Source organism: Stegostoma tigrinum, chromosome 24, assembly GCF_030684315.1.
Source record: "Stegostoma tigrinum isolate sSteTig4 chromosome 24, sSteTig4.hap1, whole genome shotgun sequence".
Classification (NCBI taxonomy): domain Eukaryota; kingdom Metazoa; phylum Chordata; class Chondrichthyes; order Orectolobiformes; family Stegostomatidae; genus Stegostoma; species Stegostoma tigrinum.
In genome coordinates, this window is record NC_081377.1 from 30,910,518 (window position 1) to 30,937,201 (window position 26,684).

The 26,684-nt window shown below is 44.1% G+C and overlaps 1 protein-coding gene across 2 annotated transcripts in view; it reads right to left on the reverse strand.

Annotated features, from left to right (window-relative positions):
- Nucleotides 1–813: 813 nt before the first annotated feature.
- LOC125464846 (beta/gamma crystallin domain-containing protein 1-like) overlaps nt 814–26,684 on the reverse strand; it is a 122,074-nt gene continuing 96,203 nt past the window's right edge. For both annotated transcript variants that reach the window (XM_048557681.2, XM_048557682.2), the window contains 14 exons: nt 26,441–26,567; nt 25,729–25,764; nt 24,012–24,148; nt 22,345–22,471; nt 21,418–21,560; nt 19,491–19,617; nt 16,823–16,855; nt 15,643–15,755; nt 11,411–11,540; nt 9,265–9,404; nt 7,296–7,419; nt 6,689–6,847; nt 3,920–4,082; nt 814–2,748 (listed from right to left, as the gene is read on the reverse strand). In XM_048557681.2, coding sequence (XP_048413638.1) covers nt 2,660–2,748; nt 3,920–4,082; nt 6,689–6,847; nt 7,296–7,419; nt 9,265–9,404; nt 11,411–11,540; nt 15,643–15,755; nt 16,823–16,855; nt 19,491–19,617; nt 21,418–21,560; nt 22,345–22,471; nt 24,012–24,148; nt 25,729–25,764; nt 26,441–26,567 — 1,648 coding nt within the window. In that variant the 3' untranslated portion in view covers nt 814–2,659. The remainder of the gene's footprint in view (nt 2,749–3,919; nt 4,083–6,688; nt 6,848–7,295; nt 7,420–9,264; nt 9,405–11,410; nt 11,541–15,642; nt 15,756–16,822; nt 16,856–19,490; nt 19,618–21,417; nt 21,561–22,344; nt 22,472–24,011; nt 24,149–25,728; nt 25,765–26,440; nt 26,568–26,684) is intronic.

Genomic DNA, 26,684 nt, shown 5'->3' on the forward strand with positions numbered 1-26,684 from the left:
GCGGGCCCTATGAAAGGCAGGTAGGGGTAGAGAGGGAAATGTATTTTTGGTTGTGGGGTTGGATTATAATCTGGCTTGGGAGCCGACAGCCCAATGACCTAAACATGGATTTTACCAGTTTCAAAATCTTCCCACCCTCGGCCTCATCCCATGACCAACACTGCCTCTCATCTCCGCCTCCTTGACCTGACACAACCTGTCCATCTTCTCTCCCACCAATCTGCCCCTCCGACCTCACTGACCAATCCCCACCACTACCTATCTGTACTCACCTATCACCATCCCACCTACCTTCCCCACCCCATCTCTCTATTTATTTCTGAGCTTCCTTCCCCTTCCCCATTTCTGAAGAAGAGTCCTGGCCCAAAATGTCAACATTCCTGCTCCTCTGATGTTGCCTGGCCTGCTGTGTTCATCTAGCTCTGCATGGTGTTATCTCTTACTCCAGCAGCTGCAGTTCTTGTTATCTCTCAGAAGGTGTTGGGATCCAGCTCTCCATATTTCCTGTCCTTAGTGACAGGGCAGCAGAGATTGCACGGTGGAAACTGTAACTGTGAAGGCCACACACACACACACACACACACACACACACACACACACACAGACACCCTCACATAGACACACTCACACACATAGACACACTCCTCCCTCTCTCCCACTGGGTTGCTGCTTTGTACCAGGGCTGAATGAATTATGAGGTATATCCAAATTGGATTTAGAGAGGAGAACCATGCAAACCATAATTGCAAGATATAAAAGAACCCATTTTACACAGAACACTAAATTTACCGTACTTTTGCATAGAATTCCTGATCCTTTGCATATAAAATTTATTGTGCTTATAAAACTCTTACAATCAAAGCTGTTATTCTGTCCCCATTATATAAAACACTCGGCAAACGCAATGTGTATGCCTCAACATCACAAATCATATTTGAACTTGAATATTTTGGATAAATTCGAAACAATAATAAATCTGATATTTGGTGGAGTTTGCCTAAATAGCAGTAGCTTCGTACAGTGACCTCCCCATATTCCACTGACAATGACTCTCTCCCTGGGGGAGGGGGCGTCCATGTCCCTGCCTTGGTCGGCGGGGGGGGCAGCATGTACAGTTGCGCTGACATTGACTCTATCTTTTGTTGGGGGGCATGGTATACTGCTGAGTTGAACCGAGTTCAGAAAGACCTCACTATGCTGATCACTGGGGTATAAGGGTTGCCTAATGATGAAGCGCTGAATAAGTTGGGGGTCTACTGGAAAGCGAGAAATGGTCTAACAGAAGGTTCCAGATCCTGAGCAAGAATGAGGGCAGACACTGTGAGCTAAGTGGATTAGCCAAGGGAAATGCAGGGTTACAGGGATAGGGTAGGGGGTGGGATACTCTTTGGAGGGTCAGTATGGACTCAATGGGTCAAATGACCTGCTTCCAAACTGTAGGGATTCTATGATTCTTGAGGAACCTAGGCCTAATGGGAACTGTTGAAAAATGAGAGATTTCCCATTTCAGACTGAGACGAGAAGGAATGTTTGCCCTCGGAGTCATGAGCCTTTGGAATTCTTTTCCTCAGGGAGCAGTGGAGGCTGGGTCATGGAGTCAAGACTGAGTTACATCGAGTTTTGACAACCGTGGAGTCAAAGATTCTGAGGGGCCCAAGCAGAAATGTGGAATTAAAGCCATTCTCAGATCAGATTTTATCTTATTGAATAGTATGTATGAATAGTATGAGTTAGCTGAACGGCCTATTCCTGCCAGTAAATCTGATGATATTATGAATCCAGAGTTGTAAATCCTAAACAGGATAGGGAACTGGAATCAAGCGAGCCCCACAAACACAGGAATAGAAGTGAAATTTGAGCTTCAGTGAATGATAGTGCTGTTAGCTCCCTGTAGATGTGAGTATGCCTATGCAAAGGGAAGAGACTGGACCCATGAAGCTGTAAAACAGGAAGGCTGGAGGTACTTCAGATAACCCAGAGTTCACTTCCTGCTACACTCTGTTCGGTTCGGAAATCTGAATAGAGAAAATCCCACCAGCCCCGCTCTGAAATTCTCATTGCATAAACCCTTCCCCCTCCCTATCCTGTACAAAACTCAGATACTGCACAGATATGACGACAGGATGACTGCTCTTAAACTGCAATAAGGTGTTCTTTTGTTATCAAAGAGCTCCCTCTAACTACAGACCACTCTTTCTCATTCTGGCTCCCTGGAATTCGTAGTCAGTCTTCCCAAATACTCAATGAATTAAAATGTTTATTTAGAAAATCAGTCAGGACTGTCTGGCTTGAAAGTATTGCCCCCTCCTAACTCTCTTCCATTTGACCTGTATCGGCACCCACACCTCCACCATCAACTACCCACCCACCCCGCCAAAACCCTTTCTCTGAGAGCTCTCTATATGTAAAGGGGACAATGAGAGTCATTGCTGTTGCAATGGGGGGATCACACACATTGCCATCGAGGGAGTCTGGAAGCTGCCTCTCAGCTAAGCAGCTCACTCCCAGTGCCACATTAGGGAGTCACTCAGTTCCCAGGAAGCAGTGGAAAGGCTGATCAGAGCGTTGGGTGGAGGTGTGTGTGTGTGTGTGTGTCTGTGTGTCTGTGTGTCTGTGTGTGCGTGTGTGTGTGTGTGTGTGTGTGTGTGTGTTTCTGTTTTCACAGCATCTGAACCTCCCACTGCTGGAGCGGATTCTCCTCCTCATGTTTACAGATAATCGCACTGTCCCGATCGTAAGACTTTCCACCTAAAAGAGCAGGAGATGAGAAACAGGTCAATGGACTGACTAACTGGCTGAGCACATCACTCAAGCCAGGAGAGCTTTACCGTGACCCTTCCCATTCCAAGATTTCCCCCTTAAGGGCATCACCCCCTTTTACTGGCGTACATCATAACAATGACATAAGCAATGATAGCCCAGATCTCAACTGCTAGCCTTGGAGAGGATCACTTGGTTCATGTACACCCACTCACAATAGCCCTGCTGCCAATCACCATTTCCATTCATCGCTCCACCCACTCATCTCTTCCCCCACCTAATTCGAGGGAAATTGAGGTATTTCTTCCCCTCTCTCATTTCACCAGGGTGCAATTCCCAAGCCTGTGCTGAGCCAACTGATCCTGCCCAGGCCAGTATTTCAAAGGTTGTGACACAATTGGGCTCAAAGGTTGTGTGGCGACTCTCATCTTGGTTACCAGACAGGTTTGAATTAATGCTTCTATAATGAAAGGGAGGCTGCTGTCTTATCCCTGAACTTCTCAATTCAAGTCTTTTTTTTTATTCATCCCTTGATGAGAGCGTTACTGGCCGGACCAACATTTATTGCCCATCTCTAGGTGCCCTGAGGGCAGTTCAGAGTCAACCACATTGCTGTGGGTCTGGAGTCACATGTATACCAGACCAGGTAAGGATGGCAGTTTCCTTCTCTAAAGGACATTACTGACCCAGAGGGGTTTTTCCAACAATCAGCAAAATGGATTCATGGTCATCATTAAACTCTTATTTCCAGATTGTCATTGATTTCAAATTCTTAACCACCCCTTTTTCAATTACCTCTACTTTATAGGATAGAATGTTAGAACAGTGAAGTGAAATCCTTTTTGGCACAGAAGACGACATGATCGAGTATTTAGTATGACCAGCAGGTTGGCACAATGTTAATGCTGGGTGGACTGCAGCAAAGGAAAGAGTCAGCCTGCGCTGCTCATCCACTGGAACTGAACTGAAAGAGGTAAAGTCGCCAAAGAGCCTTCGAGCATAGCCAGGGTGAAGAACGAAGCCTGTGTCTCGTGACTGGAGCTTGTGGTAGACACCAAAAACAATGGCATCAGCTTTCCAGATGTTTAGGAAAAAGGCAGCTGTTTGGTTGGGCTCGAAGGCATGGTGTTCACAAAGCAGCTGCTTAGAAAACACTCACCTTTGATGTCGAGTACAAGCCCTTTGTACAAGAGGCTCTGGATTGTCCCGCTCCTTTCAAATGTCCAGCAATGCCTTGGTATTCGCTTCTCAGACCAAAGAACAACCTTAGTGCCAGTGTCACTCAACGCACCAATGGTTTGGAGGCTCAATTCTGGAGCAAACTGTGACACAAGTGAGGGGGAAAAATACATGAAATGGGAAATGTAACAAGACGCTATGAAGACCTGCACATATACTTGCAGACAGAACTCTCCTCAATGCGTTGCCCCTTGTTGGGCTACAGGCTCCAACATGACCATGCTATTGCCTTCCACTAAACAATCGTTCTCGATGTTGCAAGTGTAGCAAGTGAATGCCGCTGGACTAACTGATGTGGAGAGCATCACTGTTGAGTGCAGTCAGGTTCCCAACCAACTCACAGCTGTGGCTCAGTTGCTTCTCTATGACTGGGCTGTAGGTTCATGTCACTCCACATAGTACTGAATGGCTGCAGTACTGTTGGATGACACATCAGCTGAAAGTTTTGAAGATGTGTCCTGTAGCCACAAGTTATTAATATATATTAAAAACCACAGTGTTTCTAGTCCTAAATCCTTGATTCATGGAATACCTCCATCCAGGCTGAAAAAAAAATCCATGGATAGAGCTCTCAGTTTTCTATCTTGTAGCCAATTTGTTTCTATGTTTATTTTATCCAATGGGCTTTAATTTTGCTAACAAGCTGTCATGTGCCAATTTTTCGAATTCCTTTCCCAGTCCATATACACATTAATTACAATACACTCATCCATAAGCACTATCATCTCATTAAAAAAACACACAGTCAAGAGCCTCATGTGGGGCAGCTGTAATGCCCCGATCTCCAGACCAGGAGGCTAGGGTTCATGTCCCACTTACTCCAGAGATGTGTCATCATATCCCTGAACACACTGATTAGTAATATCTATCAAATTGTTGTTTTTCTCACAATAAGAAAATCAAGTTAGTCAAATACAACTATCCCTTAACAAATCCATGCTGACGCTCCTTAATTTGCTTAGGCTTGTCAAAGTAGCCACCCATTTTCTCCCAGATCGTTGCTCCCAACAGCTTCCCCATCACTGATGTCAAAACACTTGGTCTGTGGTTCTTGGGTGTATCCTTCTCCTCTTGTTGTGAACAGCATTTGTAATTCTACAGTCGTATGATACCAACCCCCTTCCTAAGAAAACACTGATGCAACATATTTAGTTGGTAGCTGCCATCAGCCTCCGTAACTGTGGCGTAGTAAGTACGTTAAGCAGATCTGTGAACTGCACCTTAGGAAAGCTATTTTGGCCTTGGAGCGGGTACAATGCACGTTTACAAGAATGAAACCTGGTCTTTGGGTTTAAATTGTGAGGAGAGATGATACAAATGAGGCCTGTTTTCTCTAGAATTTTGAAGGTTAGGGGGTGACCTGATTCAAGTCTTAACAGGAAAAGACAGAGTAGATAGAAATAACTTATTTTCACTGGTTGGGGATTCTAGAACCAGGGGGCGTAGACTGAGAATTAGTGCCCGACCATTCAGAGAGATGTTACAAAGTACTTCTACAGACAAAGAGTGGTAGGTGTTTTGAACTCTTTCCCACAAATGGCATTGGATGCAGGATCAGTTGTTAGGTTAAAATCTGAGACAGATAAATCTTTAATAAGTAAAGATTTTAAGGGATGTGGGGGAAAAGTAGATGGATGGAGTTAGCCCACAGATCAGTCATGATCTCACTGAATGGAGGAACAGGCTCGAAGGTATGAATGGCTTACTCATGTCCCTATCATCAGACCTCCATCTAATTAGCCCAATCATTTCTCAGTCAAGCCTTTCCTGTTACCAAAAGAACTTCACGACAGTGGCCATCATTGACACTGACTACCATTCACTATGCAGCTAATTGCAATGTCTTGGCAAGCCTGAGAGACAACCAAGTGGGTATAGGTCTGTAGTTACATATAGACCAGGGCAGGTCATTAACTTGTTTGCGAGAAAACATCAATTTTATAAACATCATTACTGAGAGTCACTTTTTATTCCAGATTTCCTAAAATGATAAGAGATTTTATTCTGCCTTTGTTGGATTTGACCTCATACAACCACATCATTAAGCCAGGCCTCTAGAATACTCATCCAGTAACATATTAACTATGCTACCACTCCCCAAAACTGTCTATAAAAGACCGTTAATTCCTTTCCATTCTCCTCAAATCTATTCCTCTATCTGTTGATTTGTCCTTACTTTCTCTTCCATTTCTCTGCTGTGTGTTTACACTGTCATTAGCCTGATTCTCCTGTGTATTCTCAAGCTGATATCTCTGCTCCTCCTTTGTTGCTTCAATTAGTTCTCCATGTATTTCTTCATTGAGGAACTTCTGGGTTTGGATGCAAACTCTTTTCCCTTCATCGAGATGATTCCAGATTGTACTCAAACAGACTTTCAAGTCCGGCTGCTACTGCATTAAGTTTCAACTTGTCTGTCTTTGAGATCAGGCCAAATCTCGCCTCAGTTTGCGGGAATCAGTCTTCCTCCTGTTTTGAAGGCCATTTGGAAGGTGTACAAGTTAAAGTGAGCTTTTAGTGGGCAAAATGCGAGAGCTCATTCCTGTCTCGATATCAACAAGGTGAAACCATCAGCCTTGGTCTATTTGTCTCCAATGAGGTGGCTGTACGGTCTGCACACAGCCTTAGTATACCCCAGCACCATACCCTGACATTTGAACATCACTAGTCTCTTGCACAGCAAGTCTCTTACTTTGGGTTTCAGCAGCCCATTCTCGTAGAACCAGAGCTGCTCCAGTTCCTTATCCTCTGGAGCAACAATTACCCGTCCAGACTTCACATCCTCCTGACACAGAGTGACCGACAGGAGATCATTAGTCTCTTTGTTCTTGATGTGGAAAAATGCAGGTTTCTGTAAAGTCAAAGATATTTAGTTGTTACCCTCGAGAGCGGTTAGTAAGGCAGAGTTGTGATGATTCTTTGCTCTACCCCAATACCCACTTTTGCATTTGTATTAACTGTCACGCAACAGGAGTGAGAGAGTAGTACTAAGTACAGCATTGAAGTACTGAGCCTCTAGCAAGGAATAACATAGCTAGAAGAAGGTGAGCCAGCAAATTATATTTGGTAGATAAAAAGGTTTGTTTTTATTTGTTGGCGGAAGTGAAGGCAGAAGAAATGCAGACATCCCATAGGTGTCCCCATATCCCTCGGAATTGGTGGACAGGGATCGGAGGGGCTGCTGGCTTACAGGATTATGAAAACAACTTGGTTGAGGTGCGATTGGAGTTTGGAAGTTGGGATTATGGGAGTTTATGCTTAGCTGCTCATTTACAAGAAGCATTGGGTCCGGCACTAACCTGTGAAACTGGTGCTATGGATCCAATCCTCAAGAAGCCACTATACTTGGGCCAGTTTGAAATCTCAATGGGCTCCAGGAGCACTTGGCGACCTCGGAAGTTGCAGTGCTCGTAAACCACCCAGCTACAGGCAGCAAAGAGAAACAGAGTGGGCATCAGTGACAGTGTACAAGATATGTCAGCTCTCTTAATGCTCTTTAACCTTTAGGGCTCTGTGCAGCCTGACGCTGGTTACGGGTGGGGGTGCCTGGAAATCTTACATCATGAAGTGATCACATGGAATTGACAGGCTTGAGGTGTTAACTTGAGGCATTTGGTGTCTCTGCCCACTACGTTGTAACAGGGAGTAACCTTCCAATGGCAATGTACCCAAGTGGGCATGTGGAATAGCCTCATACTGTTCAGCCACTCGCAGTTTGAGACTGTTCCAACTATACAGATCAATGTCAGAATCCCTGAACTTCCAGCTTTGTTCCGAACCTCTGGACATTGAAGAGTTAACTGCAAGTAACCCAACAGACAATTCACACCAATGTTAACCAAATTAATGCTTTTTTCTCACATTTTAGTTAAACTACATTGTCCTTCAGTTATAAAAATACTTGAGCTGAGGAAAAAAAAAAGACTGGATGGATGATTTTTGATTCTTTTCTATCAGACATGGAGGAGCCTGTTCAATGTCTGATTGGTCCTGAGAAGACAGGACCACTTTCTTTTATTCATTCATGGAATCTGGGCATCACTGGCTAGGCCAATATGTTATGCACATCCCTAATTGCCCAGACGGCAGTTAAGTGTCAACCACATTGTAGGTCTGGAGTCACATGTAAGGCCCAGACCAGGTAAGGATGGTAGTTTCCTTACCTGAAGGACATTAGTGAACCAGATGGGTTTTTCTGACAATCGGCAATGGTTTCATGGTCATCATTAGACTCCTAACTCTAGCTATTTGCTGAATTCAAATTCCACCATCTACCATGGCAGGATTCAAACCTGGGTCCCCAGAACATTAGCAGGGGTTCTGAATTTACAGTTTAGCAATAATACCACTAGGCTATTACCTCCCCTGTTAAGGACCCAATGGGAGCATTGAGCCAAGATGATTGGAGGCAGGATGACACCTCCAGGAATGCATCCACCCAGAGTTGGTAAATCTATGTGGGACCCATGCGACAATGCATCAGGTAATTGGAGACTGGCCTTATTACTTGAATAACCAGCGTCAAAGATCACGAGCAATCAAATAAAATAAACCACTTTCAAGTGGAAAGATTCTTTCCCATGCTATTAAAAAGTGAATTGACCATAAATTTGTGGTTTTGTTTCTCATTTGTCCCATGTTTTGGTCAAATGTTTAAGATGACAACAAATACAGTTCCCCAAGTTGCCACTGTATTCCAATGACAGGTCTTCAAGAGTTGCAAAGGGCCATTTAAATCTGACAGACCCATTAGAGGATATGGCTGGGAAAACCATATCCTTCAGTGAATGCCTGCCCACTCAATGTGGTCTTGTTAGGAACAGACTGAAGTCTGTACGAATCCCACCCTTACTCAGCTTTATAACCCTGTCTGATCTGATTAACACTGTGTGAATTTCAGGATGTAAAGGTCACCCATTCATGGGGTTGTTAAAAAGGGGAAAATGTGCTGTTAATAGGGCTACCATAGCCTCCAGTGACAATGGGGATGAATGGGTCATTCCTATCATTCAAACCTGAAGGTGGTTGATTTCACAAAACTGATCTTCTGTTAACATCCACCACTGACCGCATTCTTCCGGAGGAATAATCCTGCTATACTTTGGGATAGTTTTCCTCACATATTTGGAGATTCTGTTCATTATAGATGATGAATAAAAGTCCACATCTAAGTAATTAGCTGACAATATTCACTCTGGAAAATACCTTCATTTCTAAAGACAACCAGATAAAAAAGGGATTGGTCACTAAAACCCATTCCATACTTACACACCACCACTGACACGGAGGGACAGAACCAGACTGTTGTAACCTTCAGCAACCAGATTCTTCAGTTCAGAGTCTAGTTCAATCTCTTTTCCTTCAAAGTTCTCCAAACTGTATAAAGTGACTGAAGGCTCGGAGAAGACCTGTGCAAAACAGATGGTAAACCAATGGGCCATGTACTAGCTCCAACATTACTCTCTCTGCTCCACTCCTTTCACATTCAAACCCTACTTTTCAGGCATATCTTTCAACTTAATTCTTGTGAGTGATACTGATTTTTAAAAGATCTTCCAAAAGGAACTATCTCCTCAAGCAAGAGCTTGTACTGTTAGGTATTTGTTTAATTTTCCTGTTCAGAGATAGAAACATAGAAGACAGGAGCAGGAGGAGGCCATTCAGCCATTCGAGCCTGCTTTGCCATTCATGGCTGATTGCCCAACTCAATAGCCTAATCCTGCTTTCTCCCCATAATCTTTGATCCCATTCACCCCAAGAGCTATATCCAGTTGCCTCATGAATACATTGAATGTTTTGGCATCAGATACTTCCTGTGGTAATGAATTCCACAGGGTCACCACTCCTTGGGTGAAAAAATGTCTCCTCATCTCTGCCCTAAATCCTCATACTGTGACCCCTGGTTCTGGACAAACCCACCATTGGGAACATCCTCCCTGCATCCACCCTGTCTAGTCCTGTTTGAATTTTATAAGTCTTTGTGAGATCCCCTCTCATTTTTCTGAACTCCAGTGAAAACAATCCCAACCTAGTCAATCTCTCCTCATACGTCAGGTCCGCCATCCCTGGAATCAGCCTGGTAAATCTTTGCTGCACTCTCTTGAGACTAAGGGCATCCTTCCTCTGAAAAGAAGACCAAAACTGCACAGAATTTTCCCAGTGTAGCCTCACCAAGGCCATGTACAACTGCAATAATATATCCCTGCTCCTGTACTTGAAACCTCTTGCAATGAAGGCCAAAAAAACAATTTGCCTTCTTTACCACCTGCTACACCTACATGCTTACCTTCAGCAACTGGTGTACAACGACACCCAGATCCTACCGCACACCCCTTCTCCTAATTTGCAGCAATTCGGGTAGTAATCTGCCATCTTGTTTTTGCTTCCGACGTGAATAATCTTACATTTATGATACACCTCTGGAGCTGGTGAGGTTTGAACCTGGGTCTTCTGACCCAGAGGTGGGGACAGTACCACTGTACCACAAGAGCCCTCAGAACTTGCATTTATATAGTAACCTCAGGAGGTGTGAAAGCCCTTCACAGGCGATCAGGTAGCGTTGAAATCCAGCCTCTGTTGTCAAGTTGCTGAGGGCTGTTCAAGTGGGATAATCCCATTGGATGACTCTGTTTACTTCATGTGGCTGAGATAGGAAGATAGGAGCAGCACAGAAATCTCCAAATTTTGCTTCAGAAGCTGAACGCTGTAGTATTTCAGGCAAATGCAGAGGCTAATCTTCACTCAATGGGAGTTCTCCCCCAACTTATCGTATTAAGGGGAATGTCTTGAGGGTAGGCGGGAAGGTATGGGTGACACATGACAGATTTTATGTGTTTCCCTCTCCCCCAAAGAAATACATTTGATAGTGAGAGGGTGGGGTGGTGAGTGAGGCCTTAAAACTGAGCCCCATTTGTTGATATTAAATTTAAATGCATCTATTGCACTTGCTTCATCTGCTCTCCACAGTAGCAGACTCCGCATTCTCCCTGCTCTCATGTGTAAAGGGGTTTCTCCTGAATTCAGGTCCCTCAAGGAACAGCTCTGTCAAGAATGGTAAATTTAATAATAGAACATAGAACATTACAGCACAGTAGAGGCCCTTCGGCCCTCAATGTTGTGCCGACCTGTCATACCGATCTCAAACCCATCTAACCTACACTATTCCATGTACGTCCATATGCATATCCAATGTCCTCCACCAACTGAACCATTTGGTTAGAATAATGACCTGGCTCCTCCTTTAGTCGTGAACTACACACAACAAACACTTGCATTTAACAGCATATGAAATACAGTGAACTGTCCCATTGCACTGGAACCTGAACAAAGTTTCATATCAAGTCACAGAAGGCATTAGGTCAGGTGACCCAAACTTTTGTCAAGGAAGCTGAAGGTGCCAGAGATGGAGACTTACATGTGGGATGGCCTTCACACTGCGGATGTGGGCAGTCACCCGGCAGCCCATCGATGGGAGGTCTGGATATTCTCCCTCACCAACCACAAAGACTCTCCCATTGTAGTCCTGGCCCTCATACAGTGCCCAGCTGAAAGATAATACGTGCTTGGATTGGTGAACGCTGTATTCCAGTGGAACATAGAGCTGTGTCAATCAGCAGGGTTGCAAGAACAGAATTACACTGAGCACAGAAGCAGACCATTTATCCCATCTAGTCAATGTTGTGGTTAATGCTCCAAGTGAGCCTGCTATTAACATTCTTAACCTAATCCTACTGATATGTCCTTTTACTCCTTATATATTAAGGGAAGCTAGATAAGTGTAGAACAAGTCAACAAAAAATGAAAATTGGACTTAAAGGAGTTGGGAAGAAGGAATATTTCATTTCTAGGGTCTTGTTCAGCAATCATTTAGAGTCAATAAATATGGAGCTGAGAAAGCACATTAGGTCAGGCAGCATCTGAGGAGCAAGGAAGTCAACATTTCGGGCCAAAACCCTTCGTCAGGACTGGGGAGGGGGAGGGGACCCCAGAAATAAATGGGGGGATAAGGTGGGATGGAGATAGGTGGGTGCAGGAAGAGGGTTATTTAGGTTGGTCAGTGGGAAGGGTGGAGTGGATACATGAGTAGGAAAATGGATAGGTTGGGGGTGGAGGGATTTTGAAGCTGGTGAGATCAATATTGAGGTCATTGGGCTGTAAGCTCCCAAGGTGAAATATCAGGTGTTGTTCCTCTAGTTTAGGCCTCACTCTGATAGAGAAGGAGGCCAAGATGGACATGTCACCAGGAGAGTGGGAGGGGGAGTTAAGGTGGATGGCAACTGGAAGGTTGGGCTGGTTGGCACGTGCTCCTCAAACCAGTCCCCGAGTCTACGTTTGATCCCTCATAGCTTTAATCCGAGGTACTCAACCTCAGGAGCAGGTACAGAACAGAAATGATAATAAACAAAAAACAGAAATTGATGGAGATACTCAGCAGGTCTGGCAGCATCTGTGGAGAGAAAACAGAGTTAATGTTTCAAGTCCAGAGATACTTCTTCTGAATGTTCTCCAGCATCTGTAGCTTTTGTTTTATTCCACTATGGGACATCTCAATCAGAAGTGTTGTCTTATGGCATCTGATTGCTCAGATTAAACACATATTTCCTTGACCAAAAACAAAGTTGCTGGAAAAGCTCAGCAGGTCTGGCAGAATACGTGAATGAAAAAACAGAGTTAATGTTTTGGGTCCGGTGACCCTTCCTCAGAACTGGGTAACCCAGACCCAAAACGTTAACTCTGTTTTTTTCTTACAGATTCTGCCAGACCTGCTGAGCTTTTCCAGCAGCTTTGTTTTTGTTCCTGATTTACAGCATCCGCAGTTCTTTCGGTTTTTAGTTCATATTCTCTTGAGTCCAGAAGAAAGAAGGTTACTCTGGTTGTGATGTAAAAATGATAAATGGATACATATTTCTCCAAAACAAGAGAAAAAAAATCTTAAAACTAGAGCCAAACCTTTCGCAACCCTTTTATGCAAAAAATCATGCAAACATCGAGCTCTCACCCAAGGATTCATGGAGGGGCCAAATGGAGCTTTTAAGATAAAATATTACACATTTTTCAGTGAGATCAGGTTGTTATGGCATATGCAGCAACATTGACTAAATGGAGCTGAGCTACATTCAACCCGAATATTATTGAAAGTTGGGACAGTTGAGGCTCTGAATGGTATGCTCACGTTCTGAAAAAATGGAAGATTTGTGCTCAGAACCTGCAGTGTTTTAGAATGCCAGTGTGGGGAGCTGGGCAGCAGAGACTCAAGTAGCTGCACACTGCTGACAAAGTGGTGGAAAGTCAGAGAGGGAGTTCCTGCTGGGTGTCCATTGACAAAACTGCAACATCAGCAAAGGACTGAGACCAAAAGGAACAGAAGGACACATTATTAGTGTTCGGGTAAGACTGTCAGTAGGAGGCTCACTTGAACATAAACCACAACATAGCCCATTCTCAATCAGAGAGATAAACCCCACGATTCTCATCAATATTCATCAATGGTCAAATGCTTCCGTTATAGTTATACTGCTTCAGTGTAAACAGTGCCTCACTGTCTGTGACAGATCAGGATGAAGTTGCTGTATGATTGGTGTCAACTTAATTTGTTACAAATATTTAAGGATAATAATTAAAAGGATGACTGAAAATGCTGATGAGATTTCAGCATTCATCCCTTTTTATTGTGATTCACTTTGGGAACTTTTAGAAGTGTATCAATTTTTAACCTTTGTTTTTAAAACAGTTTGCTGTCTCTCTCCTCAAACTTCTTCAATCCAATCTTTCTTTACCTTTCCAGGTCACTTCTGTATTTAATATGATATTAAACTGAACCATTTTCTGGCAGCACTGTGGCTCTGTAGTTAGCACTGCTGCCTCACAGCGCCAGGGACCCGGGCTTGATCCCACCCTTGGGTGAATGTCGATGTGGGTTTCCTGTAGTGTTTCACTTTCCACCTACAGTCCAAAGATGTGCAGTTTATATGGATTGGTCTTGCTAAATTGCCCATAGTGTCCAGGGATGTGTGGGTTGAGTGGATTGCCCTGGGCATTCTAGGGTGGGTCTGGGTGTGATATTCTTTGGAGGGGCGGTATGGACCCAATGGGTTGAATGGTCTGCTTCAATGCTGTAGGGAAGTTAATTTAATTTTCAACCTATTCCTCAATTTTTTCACTATACATTTCAGCACCTACACTTCCTCCCTCACCCCCATCCCAGGCCCCAAGATGACTTTCCATATTACGCAGATGTTCACCTGCACATCTGCCAATGTAGTATACTGTATCCATTGTACCCGGTGTGGCTTCCTCTACATTGGGGAAACCAAGTGGAAGCTTGAGGACCGCTTTGCAGAACACCTCCACTCGGTTCGCAATAAACAACTGCTCGTCCCAGTCGCAAACCATTTTAACTCCCCCTCCCATTCCTTAGACGACATGTCCATCATGGGCCTCCTGCAGTGCCACAATGATGCCACCCGAAGGTTGCAGGAACAGCAACTCATATTCTGCTTGGAAACCCCGCAGCCCAATGGTATCAATGTGGATTTCACAAGGTTTAAAGTCTCCCCCTCCCCCACTGCATCCCAAAACCAGCCTAGCTTGTCCCCACCTCCCCAACCTGTTCTTCCTCTCACCTATCCCTTGCACCCACCTCAAGCCACACCTCCATTTACCACCTACTAACCTCATCCCGCCTCCTTGACCTGTCCGTCCTCCCCAGACTGACCTATCCACTCCCCACCTCCCCACCTATACTCTCCTCTCCACCTATATTCTCCTCTATTCATCTTCAGTTCGCCTCCCCCTCTCTCCCTATTTATTCCAGTTCCCTCTCCCCATCCCCCTTTTCTGATGAAGGGGCTAGGCCCGAAACGTCAGCTTTTGTGCTCCTGAGATGCTGCTTGGCCTGCTGTGTTCATCCAGCTTCACACTTTGTTATCTTGGATTCTCCAGCATCTGCAGTTCCCATTATCTCTGAGCACCATTAGTGTTCACTGATTAAACACCCAAGCAGTTGCTCTGTTTACTGAGAGGTATCTGTTCCCCTATGGCCTTCAAAGTAGCCACATCGTTTAGCATTTTGTGGCATAATTGGCAAATAATTTGAGCTGAAGTGTGCAGGCTTGGGTGCAACACAGGTTCTATTATTTTTTTTTATGAAACTGGTCCCAGGTAACAATTGAGCGTAGCAGGGTGATTATGGGGATGTAATCAGATAAGACTTGCATTTATATAGCGTCTTTGACAACTCAGGACTTCTTCAACTGCATTAAAGTTAGTTAAGTGTTATTTTTGAAATGTGGTCATCGCTGAAATGTAATTTGTACAAAGCAAACTCCCATAAATATCAAAAAGTGATATTTCTGAAGAAAATTCACTGGGTCTGAAATGTTAACTCTGCTTTCTGTCCACAGATGCTGCCAGACCTGCAGTGTTTCTCCAGCAATTTCTATTTTTGTTTCAGATTTCTAGCACCCAAGCTTCTTTGTTTTATAATATCAAATTGATAATGGCCAGACCCATCTATTTTAAACAATTTTAACAATTGGTTTAAAACAATTTAAACAAACTAATGGTCAGGACACCAGGTTTAACTCCTCAACTTACACATACGACATTGTTGTGACATATTGCAAAGCATCAATCAAGTGCATTTACCTGCCATTTAGGACCCTGCAAGACTGCATCTTAAAATCTTTTGGGATCTTCAACTTCTCCCCCTCGATCAACAGACAGCGTCCACCATATTCGACCTCTGGGTAGGCCCTTACCTTTGTGATGAAAGGAAAGAATTCAAATTTGAATTTAAATTGCCCATGGAGCAAGGTAGCAACAGAACAAAGGAAAATTTCAACATCAGCAATTAAAATAAACAGCTAAAAAAAAGGAAAAAATATGTCGCCAATCACAAATTTAATCTGGGGCATATAGTTTCTTCATTTTGGCACTTTCCCATGTCTGCCCATCCTTCTTGGTTTTAGTGTTTGTTTAAAACAACAGTAAATAATGCAGCACTTTCTGCTGTTAGGAAATATATATATATTCTTATATTTAGCCATTGCTGTAATGTAAGAAATCAGCAACCAACATATATCCAGTAAGTTCCCACAAACAATAATATGATCTTGGCCTGATAAGCAGTTTTGAGTGATTTTAGTACGAAGATGAATATTGGTTATCTATTCAATCCAATTTTGAATGTTGACTTAGTTTTTGCCTCAACCACTAACCCTAGAAATGAATTCCAGAACTTTCCGCGTAGTGGTTCCTCTTGCTCTCCTATTCTAAATTGGTGCCTGGAGTAGTCGGCTTTCTGACGGATCTGCACAAATTTTCCCGGTCCACAAATCATTCCCCAGAACAAGCAAATCTTTTCCCTTTGGAATTTCCTTCCCTATTGAGTTTGCTCCCTTTGCCCTTTCTAGCAGCTTATTCCAGGAAAAAAGAACTTTTTGATTCTTTTGTCAATCATCTTATCTGTATCCCCCGGTATTGACCTGCCCGCCAATGTAAATAATTTCACCCCATTAACCTTATCAAAATTCTTCAAGGTTTGTAATCCCTTTATCAGAAATCTCTTTAGCTTTCCCAGCTTGAAGGGAAACAGCTCCAGTCTCACTGTGGAACTAAAGTTCCTTATCAGTGGTACCAGATAAGTCAATCTCTCTTCCAAGCCTTGCCACCCTTCCTAAACAGTGGTGGTCAGCAATGGACACAATACTCCAGCTAGAGTCCAGCCAGTGTTTTAAAAAGGCTCACAGTACCTCCTTTCACACCCAGCCTCGAGTGATAGGGAGTTCACTTACAAAATAAATAAACTGAAGTGAATGATACTCACCTTCAATCTGAACTGAGGATTGCTTGGCTCCACCTGAACACACAAAATACAAGACAATGTAACATATTGTTGGTCAGCCAATGTTTATGCCACAACCTATTTCCCACCCCACCCCCAGCTCTCAGGGACATACATTATGAAACATGTTCAGTCAGGGGCTCTCTCAACATGGTTGCTTCTGTCCCGTCCAATGTCATCAACTTTCCATGCAGCTCCCTGCTGCAAAACATAATTCTTTTCTCTGTGTTAAGTGCAGTTACACAAGGAAAAGTACACTTGCAGAGACACTTGCATTATTAGTTAATCTGAATTCATGAGTTGAAAATGCAGCATCCCTACTCACAAGCAGGCTGATGGATACCTATTGGATAAAGCGCAGTGGAGAATTGATTCAGTCATACTTGCGACAGAGTAACACAGTTGATTTTCCTGGCATTGCCCACAGAGGGAGCTGTCTGAGCAATTGTTGCCTTGTTCATTAGAGCCCACGTGTTGTCAATGTTTAACAGAGATCTGCCAAACACTCACGTGTTCCCATCCCAAAATACAATACTCATTCTGATTTGACCACATTACTCTCCAATAAAGGCATTTTAAACCTCTCAGTCTTTTCTCCCCATTTTATATTAAGGCCCAGGGTTATTTCTTGCTTAGAATTAAAAGTGTTTAATATTATTTTAGTTTCAAACAAGTTTTTAGAAAAAATTGAAGTACGTTTTTGGCTATTACTTTTAATCATTTTCTCCATCAGCCTTAGCAGAGAGGACACTATCAGCGATGGCCAATGTTCTGCATGTCTCCCAACCTTGACAATACCCAGGAAGAGTATGTGTGGGTACTGGTGACTGAGTGACTCAGGGAAGTGCAGAATAAGACAACACATCCAAAGCAGGGTCACTGTCACAGGGAAGGAGCCATCCTTGATTCAACTTGTGTATTCCTGGGAATGAAACAAGTAGGTGGGGGTTCTTCACTCCCCTCTCCACCCTCAAGTGAAGGGGAATGCCTTGAAATTCTCTCCTGGATGCCTTGGGACCCATAAACCCTCAGTTGGGCACCTCTATAGCAGATATGGCAAACATCATGGAAGGAACATGTCCCTGTATCATTAGTTTGGATTTGCACAGGAGTATGGAGGGAAAAGCAGTAAACTGGGGATGAATCACCCATCAGCAATGATTGAACTGAAAATGGTGTAACTGGCTTGAGGACCTAAATGGTCCCATCACATTAATTACATAAAACACCATTTTTTAAACCAAGAAACAAAGTTTTCTATGTCCTGTTGGATGACAGTACATGTTCCTTTTTAAAATAATGTTAATGGTGACTTGCTTGCTCCTTGAGCAATGTCTGGAACATCTTGCTGCTGTCTAAACTCTTTCTCAATAGACATCAGAGTAGCTCCAAGTGAAAAGTATCTCCCATACCCATGCCTCCAGTAAAACAGTTCCAGTGGCAAATAAATACACAAATAGCCTGTCGCTTGTTTGGAAGGGATTTTTGACAAGAATGTTAACGTGCTTCTACAAGATCAGGTTCTCCCAGTTTTTCCTTGCTCTTTTCTTCAGTCCCAAAGCAGCAGATCTTTCCCAGACACCCAGTTCCTTTCCCTGGCTCAATCCACCTGTATCTAGGCTACAAGTATTGGCCGTACTTTCAACACTTAAAGAGATGTTCAAGATGTTTGAGTTCCTCTCCCAACTGCACCTACATGACTATCCTCTAAGAGATCACCAGTTGGCAACCAGGAATAGACACTCTCATTAATTCCTTCATCTCACTTTTTCTCTCCTCTTTCTTGGGCCAGGAAAGAGTTGCTAACTCCATTGGAATGTCAAATGCTTTTAACCAACCCATCCAAATGTGTTATGACACAGCACTGGGTACAGGTGAGACTCAAACCCAAGCCTACTGACTCAGAGCTACAGACACTACCACTACACTGCAGTGGCCCTCCAGTTGAATGTCTTCCTGGAACTTTCATCACATGGCCACCATCACATCACCCCTCCCACCATTTGTGACCTGATCTGCCAATCTTCACAGTTGCTCCTCCTTCCTTCTAGCTGAACTGGTACATTCTTGTCCCCCCCAACAACCATTACTTACCAAGAATCTATCCATCTCTACCTTAAAAATATGAAAACCCTTTGTTTTCATTGGCCTTTCAGGAAGAGAGTTTCAAAGATGTATGATGCTCAGAAAAAACTTCTCTCATCTAATTTAAATCGGAGATTTTTTTTTAAAGTGACCCCGAGTCCCAGATTCTACCGTAAGAAGAAACACCCTGTCTACATCTGGCCTGCCAAGGATTCTCAGGATTTTGTATGCTTCAATCAAGTTGCCTGCTAGTCTTCTGGACTGCACTGGGTATCAGCCTAGACTGTCCAACCTTTCCTGATAAGGCAACATGCCCAATCTAGGTGCTTGTGTGGTGCTCCTCACTCCCTGCAGAGTAATCTACATACCCCCATGCCCTGGGACAGTGATGGAACTTCAAATGCTGCATTCATGAAGAACTTAGACACAAGCTGGAGAGTGCAATTGTCGGGGGTACTGCAGCAGCTCAGAAGAGAGCAGTTTCTTCTACAAGGTGCTAATGGAAGGGGCAGGCACATTCTTAAGATTGTAACAGGCATAGTATTGAGGTAAAAGTTTTGCTCACCAGTAAGATGGGGTGCAGGGAGCTAATCTTACAGTTCTGGGCACCCCAATCCTGAGGGTTCCGGTAAATTCCTTTTTCGACAATGTACTGAGCTCCAGAATAATTGACGCCCTCGTAAGCCACCCATCTGAAAAATGAAATGATGAATATTTACCTGCAAGGAAGCAGCTGAATTCAGATTTGAAAACAGGTTTCAAAGATCAACTCCTGGGAAATGAAAAGCATTTTCTATCCCTCTTCTCTAGGCATTGAGCCCAGCTACTGTCAGTTCAAGGTCTTAAATTATTCACTTCTATATTAAGCTTATTTGTTTTTTGTTCAGTAGGATGTTCTTTCTGGGGTTTGGTCCTCCTTATACCATGCCCAAGATGCCTCCCTTCAGCATGAGCTCAGGCAGCTGTTTGACTGTGGAGTCTTTTGCAGGCAACACCTGAACACATTGGTGCCAGACCCTTTGAAAAAAAAAGTCATCCCTCAGGGAGCAGTCAGCAGTGATAAAACTCGCCATCGCCCATGTATATCTGAGCTGTTAGAGACAGATTTTAGCATCCAACTGAACTTAGATCACCAGAGGTCAAATCCGATACAATCTTTGTCAAAAGTGACCATTTACAACATGCCAGAAGGTAATCATTGCCCCCAGACATTCAATGGTATTGCTATTCCCGTGTCCCTCATAATCAACATCCTGAGGGTTACCATTGTCCAGTAAGTGACTTGGACAAGCCATATTAATACAGTGATAGCAAGAGCAGGTCAGAGTTAAGCAATCCTGTGGTGAGTACCAAGCCTCCTGACTCTCTAAAACCAGTCCATCATCAGCAAGGCATAAGTCAAGAGTCACATGGAATGCTCCCCACTTGCCTCATAAGGGCAACTCCAACAGCAGTGCAAAAAAAACACCATCCAGGATAAAGCAACTCACTTGATTGCTTGTGGATGTGCTGCCCGTCATTCCCTTTGCCTCTGATGCTCAGTAGCAGCAGTGCGTATCAGATGCACTCAGACAGCACCTCATAAACATATGACCACTTCTGGAAAGACAAGGGCAGCATACACATGGGAGCACCTGCATGTTCCCTGCACTTCACTCACTATCCTGACTTGGGGAAAGTAAATTATCTTTCCTTCAGTGTTACTGGGTTAAAATTCTGGAATTCCATCCCTAACTGTACTATGGACAAATACCAAATGAATTGCAATGGTTCAAGAAGGCAGCTTCTCCAGAAAAATGAGGGAACACCCAGCCAGTGAAGCCAACATCCCGTGAATGAAAAAAAAGGCTACCGCAGGTAGGTGTGCCTTTAACACCAGCGGGTGCTAGATTTTACAAAGTAGGTAGAATTTTGCTGTTTTTCGGACAAGTCTGAAAGCAAAGGACTTTTGTGGACAGAAAGCCATGGCCTACGTTAGTCAGAAAGCCTGTCGGATTTTATGATAATCTGGCAGTGATTGGCTGCTGGTGAGATTTCTGCTGGAGTTACAAACCCCAAAGTAAGTCTCACCCTCCTAGAGCTGCCAGCCAATCAGAGGCTAGTGTCTGCAGAATGTGGCCAATGCCTCTGGGCTCTTTCCTGCTTGGAACCCAAGCAATTGCAGCTGATGTGGTAGGAGATCCTCAAGTAAGTCTCTAATTAACCATTTAGGGACCTTATTTGATGGTAGGCTGGGCAGTTCACCAATGGGCCTTCCTGCCCAGAACTTAATTTCCAATAAAAAAACAGGAAAAGGGCGAGTAACTCCGAGCACCAAGACACCCAATTATTTGTCATTCCTACCACTTCACAGGACAGGAAAGTTCCACCTGTAAATACCAAAGGAATGGTAGTGTTTGTAAGTTACAGGAAATGGTTGCCAAAACATACATTATGATACCAGCTCCGTTATATATTGCCCACTTGCAGCCCATGCTAGTTCTGTCACTTACACTCCACTCATAACTTTCATGGATTGTACTTGGTCCCCAAAATTAACCAACTCCAGGTCTGGGATGGACTCAGTAATCATAATTGAATCATGTTCCTCGTCGTCATTTCTGTCATTCAGAACAATCACAGGGTTGAAAAATTCCTTTTGAGAAAAACAAAAGAAGACATCAAACAGGGTCACTTGCTGACATTTTCTGTTCAACGACTGACACGTACTTAAGCAAAGAAACAATACCTTTTGTTTTTTGCAAATTCATTCCACCCCTCTGCTCTCGTTCTTCCACTGATGACAGTGACATGGTTGGGAGCAGAGGTCCAGTCATCGGCCTGCTGTCTGTACCTGCAGTGTTAGTCATTTACTTTGCCATGTAGAACCACAATGGGGTGTCAGTGCTAGTTATGGGCAAATGTCATGCCCTGCCCCTCCATGGCACAGGCAAAGCAGCAGCAGCTGCACCCCTGTCACTTCACTAAACTGTGCAGTCTTCACAAGCAGCAAACTTGGCTCATTTCACCTTGTCCAGACCCAAGGTCACCAAGACCAACTACACCATACTTCACAGAATCATTAAATAATACTCCTCCAAAGGAGGCCCCGTGACCCATCATGCCTATTCTGGCTCTTCGAAAGAGCTATCCAATTAGCCCATCTCCTCTGGAACGTTCCTAACAGCTCCCCACGTTCTGCGGCTTCGGAAATCTGAGAGATTCCCCGCTGAATGCTGCTGGTGGATCTGCCACCAGCATTACGCTGGGAGGTAGTGCCACCATCTGATCAAGATGAAAGAATGCACATTGACTATGGGTTGTGGCTCGTTTCCACAGTAGAAATGCTTACCGACCTTCAAGGCCAGGATGGGGAAGTGTAGCTCTGCGCCATTGCCTTCACTTTACAAGAAATATCTGTCTTGTTTCCCAATACTTACTGCCCGGATGAGGCGCAGGGACTTCAAATCCTCATCATGGCCACCCCATGTCCTCCAGTCCATGAACTCGCCTTCTTCAAAGAGATACTGATGACCCCTGAACCCTTCCTTTGAGTAGCCGACCCAACTGCAAGAATACATGAACGAAAATAATCAGCGAGTCAGAGTAAACCATTTAAAAAGCAGTGGCTTCATGAATAAACAACCACCCAACATTGTTGAGTAAAATAATTGAAGGAGCTTTACTCTGTATGTAACACCACACTATTCCTATCCTGGGAGTGTTTGATAGGGACAACTTCCATGACCTCAGAGAAAATCCAAGCGCTTTCGATCTAATGAAATGTAATCAAAATATGGTTGCGGTTCTAATATTGGAAATGTGGATGCCAAGCTGTGCACAGCAAGCTCCCACAAGGAGCAACTGAAATAAGTGACAGGTTCAACTGTTTTAGTTAGGGTGAGGGTTAGATGTTGCAGAGGGATAATTACTGCCCCAGGACATCAGGTAGAACTCCTTTGTTTTTCAAAATGGCACAGAGGATACTTTGCATCAGTCCGATAGAATCTAAGTTTTGTGCCCAAACAGAAAGTGGCCTCTTAGGCAGCAGCACTCAAGCAGTATGGCACTGGAGATGTCAAGCTTCAGCTTCAGGCTGTGAGTGCAGTCTACCAGCCACAGCTAACACCACGTCATTATATCAACAGTGGGAAGGTTTATAGAAAACCATCATGCTGCCTGTAATACAATAGGTAGTTACATGGATATATGGCACAGAAACAGGCCATTTTGTCCACGCCAGCACTTATGCTTCCCTTAAACCTTCTCCTTCATCTAAGTCTATCATTGTAACTCTCTGTCTCTTCTCCCTGGACTGTTAGTCTAGCTTCCCTTTAAATGCTTCTATACTATTCATTTCAACCACTCCATGTGGTAGTGGGTTATTCATGTAGTATATACATACTGGGGAGGTGATGGCCTAGTGGTATTATCACTAGGCTATTAATCCCTAAATTCAGCTAACGTTCGAATCCCAACAGAGGAGTTGGTGGAATTTGAATTCAATAAAAAAAAACTGGAATTACAAATCTACTGATGGCCATGAAACAATTGTCGATCATTGGGAAAATCCATCTGGCTTACTAATGTCCTTCAGGGAAGGAAATCTGCCATCTTTACCTGGTCTGGCCCATATGTGATTCCAGTCCCACAGCAATGTGGTTGACTCTCAACTGCCCTCTGAAATGGCCAAGCAAGATACTCAGTTGTAGCAATCGCTACAAAGTCTCAACAAAGTGTTTGCAGTCTTTGCAGTGGGCCAACCCACAGCAGGTGAACTGCAGCAGTTCAAGAAGGCAGCTTACCATCACCTTCTCAAGGGCAACTAGGGGCAGAGCAATAAATACTGGCCACCCAGCAACACCCATGACCCACAAGTGAATTGAAAACAAAAGCCCCATTGTAAATTGCTCCTGACTGAAAGGGGGTCCGTGCAGTGGGAAAGGTGGTCAGTGTAGTGGGAACGAATGGTCAATGCAGGGGGAAGATGGGCTAGAAATCCCACCCTTGTCCCTCATTATTCCTTCTCCAAAGAGATAAGCCTGGCCTTTCACTGGAGAGCTGTGTCACAAAGCCACATTAACCCCTTTCTGTGCTAGGTACTCACATTCCTCCATAGACCTTTAGGGAGCCAGCGTTTGAGAGAGCGGCGCCGGTGTTGGGATATCTGGACAGAAAGTCTGAGGAGTCATTGTAAACATCTCGGCTTCTCCCAGCAAAGTACATCTTCTCAAAAATGGTGATCTAGGACAAAAACAACAGATTTTAATACATCAGGTGGTGAAGAACCAGGATTCAGTGTGGAGGATGGCAGTGAGTTTCGCAAGGGTGCATGGGTGTATATGTGTGCTCCCAAAGAATCCATGCGTCAGTTCAATGTAGAGTGTATCTGAGTAAGTTAATGTAGTTATGGTATTGCAGGAACAACTGAGGAGTCTGGACTAATACCCAAGATGATGTGAAGTCCAAACAAAGTCTGAGAAGCTAAATTCACCTAAATCTAGAAATGTAATCTTGGCATCAGCAAAAAAGTGACCACAAAGCAGCCAGCTTTGAGTTAAATCCTAAATGTCTCTTTAGGGAAATACATCTGCAGACCCTACTCAATCTTGATCTATATGAAATTATAATTCTGTATCAACATAGTGGAGGGCTCTTGTCATGCACTGGTAGAGTCCCTATCTTGATTCAGGGGGGTCTGTGGTCAACCGTTATATGCATAGAATTTCTACAATGTGGAAACAGGCCATTTGGCCCAACAAGTCCACACTGACTCTCCAAAGAGCATCCAACCCAGACCCATTCCCCTACCCTGTAACACAGCATTTCCCATGTCTAATCCACTTAATCTACAGACTCCTGGACACTACAGGCAATTTAGCATGGCCAATCCACCTAACCTGCACATCTTTGGGCTGTGGGATGAAACCCAAGCACCTGGAGGAAACCCACGCAGACACGGGGAGTATGTGCACACTCCACACAGACAGTCGCCCGAGGCTGGAATTGAACTCAGGTCCCTGGCGCTGTGAGGCTCTAGTCCTGACCACTGTGCCACTGTGCTGCCTTATATGTTCCAGAGGTGTGCAACAACATCTCTGACAGATTGGCTATGTCTTTATTACCCTTTGAGAGGGTGTAGCAAGACCTGCACTTATATTAAATTACTATATTGCAGTGGTTAGGACTATGAATCACTATCACCAGTTTTACTGCAATAAATACTGATCATAGAATCCCTACAGTGTAGAAAAAGGCCATTCAGCCCATCAGGCCCAGTTGAACCCTCTGTAGACCATCCCATTCAGACTCATCTCGTAACCTATCCCTGTGACCTTGCATTTCTCATGGTTAATCCACTTATCCTACATATCCCTGGATATTATAAATAATTTCGCATGGCTATTCCACCCAACATGCACATGTTTGGACTGTGGGACGAAACCCAAGCAAACACGGAGAGAATATACAAACTCCACACAGACAGTCGTCCAAGAGTGAAATCGAATCCTGGTCCCTGGTGCTGTGAAGCAGCAGTGCTAACCACTGAGCCACTGTGTGGCCCCAAATAGTGAATTGATGCTGGTAAATAAACTTGCTATCACCATTCACCAATCGGTGATAGCAAATAAATTCCTGCATGGAGGCAAGGAGGTTTGTGGCGGTGAGGGGAAGAAAAGAAAGGGTAAGAGATCCGCTAGCCCACATTGTCAGTTTTACGGGGTATTTGTGTGGATTAATCCAGAAAATGCAACATTTTTCTCCGAAAGCTTCGCTCGCAGAAGATGCATCGATCTAACCGACTCCATTTGATGTTTGCTTACCATTGGTTCATTAGGCTTCTCCACCCTCGGCGGACCCTGAAAAGAAATCACAGAAGTCACTCAATTCTTGCCTACTCCACCTGGAAAACCTGATCTGTTAGATCTCGTATCTATGGCCTTTTCTTTGCTCTTATCACACAAGAAGGGGAGCAGTCAGCTCAGTTGGCTGGATGACTGGTTTGTGATTCAAAGTGACACCAAGAGTATGGGTTTAATTCCCGCACTGGCCAAGGTTACCATGAAGGATTCTCCTTTTCAGCCTCTCCCCTCACCTGAGACATGGTGACCTTCGGGTTAAACCACCACCACTTGTCTCTATCTGATCAGGGAGCAGCTTGATTGTCTGGGGAGACTATGATAAGTTTACCTTAATCTCTATACCCATCATTTTCTTAACATCAAAGTTCCCCCCGCCCCCTACACCAGCCCCTGTCAAATGATGCCACAACTCTGAGGAATTCCATCATGTCTCCTCTCAATTTCCCCTTTTTCTGAGGCAAATATGTTCAAATATGGGTTATAGATCCGGCACTGTTGCTTCCTCACTGTTGGTGACGTCAAGGGAGCAAATGGAAGATGTGGAATAAATGGCTCCTTCACTAGGGCTGGGTGCTAACACATACGTGTCCTGACCTCATTATTCTGGAGAAGTCAGCCAATACTGATACCCTTCCAATGATATTTTTACTTTGCCTTGGGTTTGCATGTTTACCATTTGTAGAGGTATCAGGGATCCTACTTGTGGCTTCTCTGCTCCCCATTCCTCCAGAGTTCGATAGCCACCTACTTCCAGAATACTTTGCTGGCCTTCGAAGAAAGGCTCAGAGTAAACAAACCACCTATAGAAATAAAGAGAAGTTAGCAAGGAGCCTCTAAAATCAATCTGAAAATTCTCATCCATGTGATCAAAACCCTCTCTGTAATTCCCGCCCTCTCCTGGGCTCCTGAGCACTCTT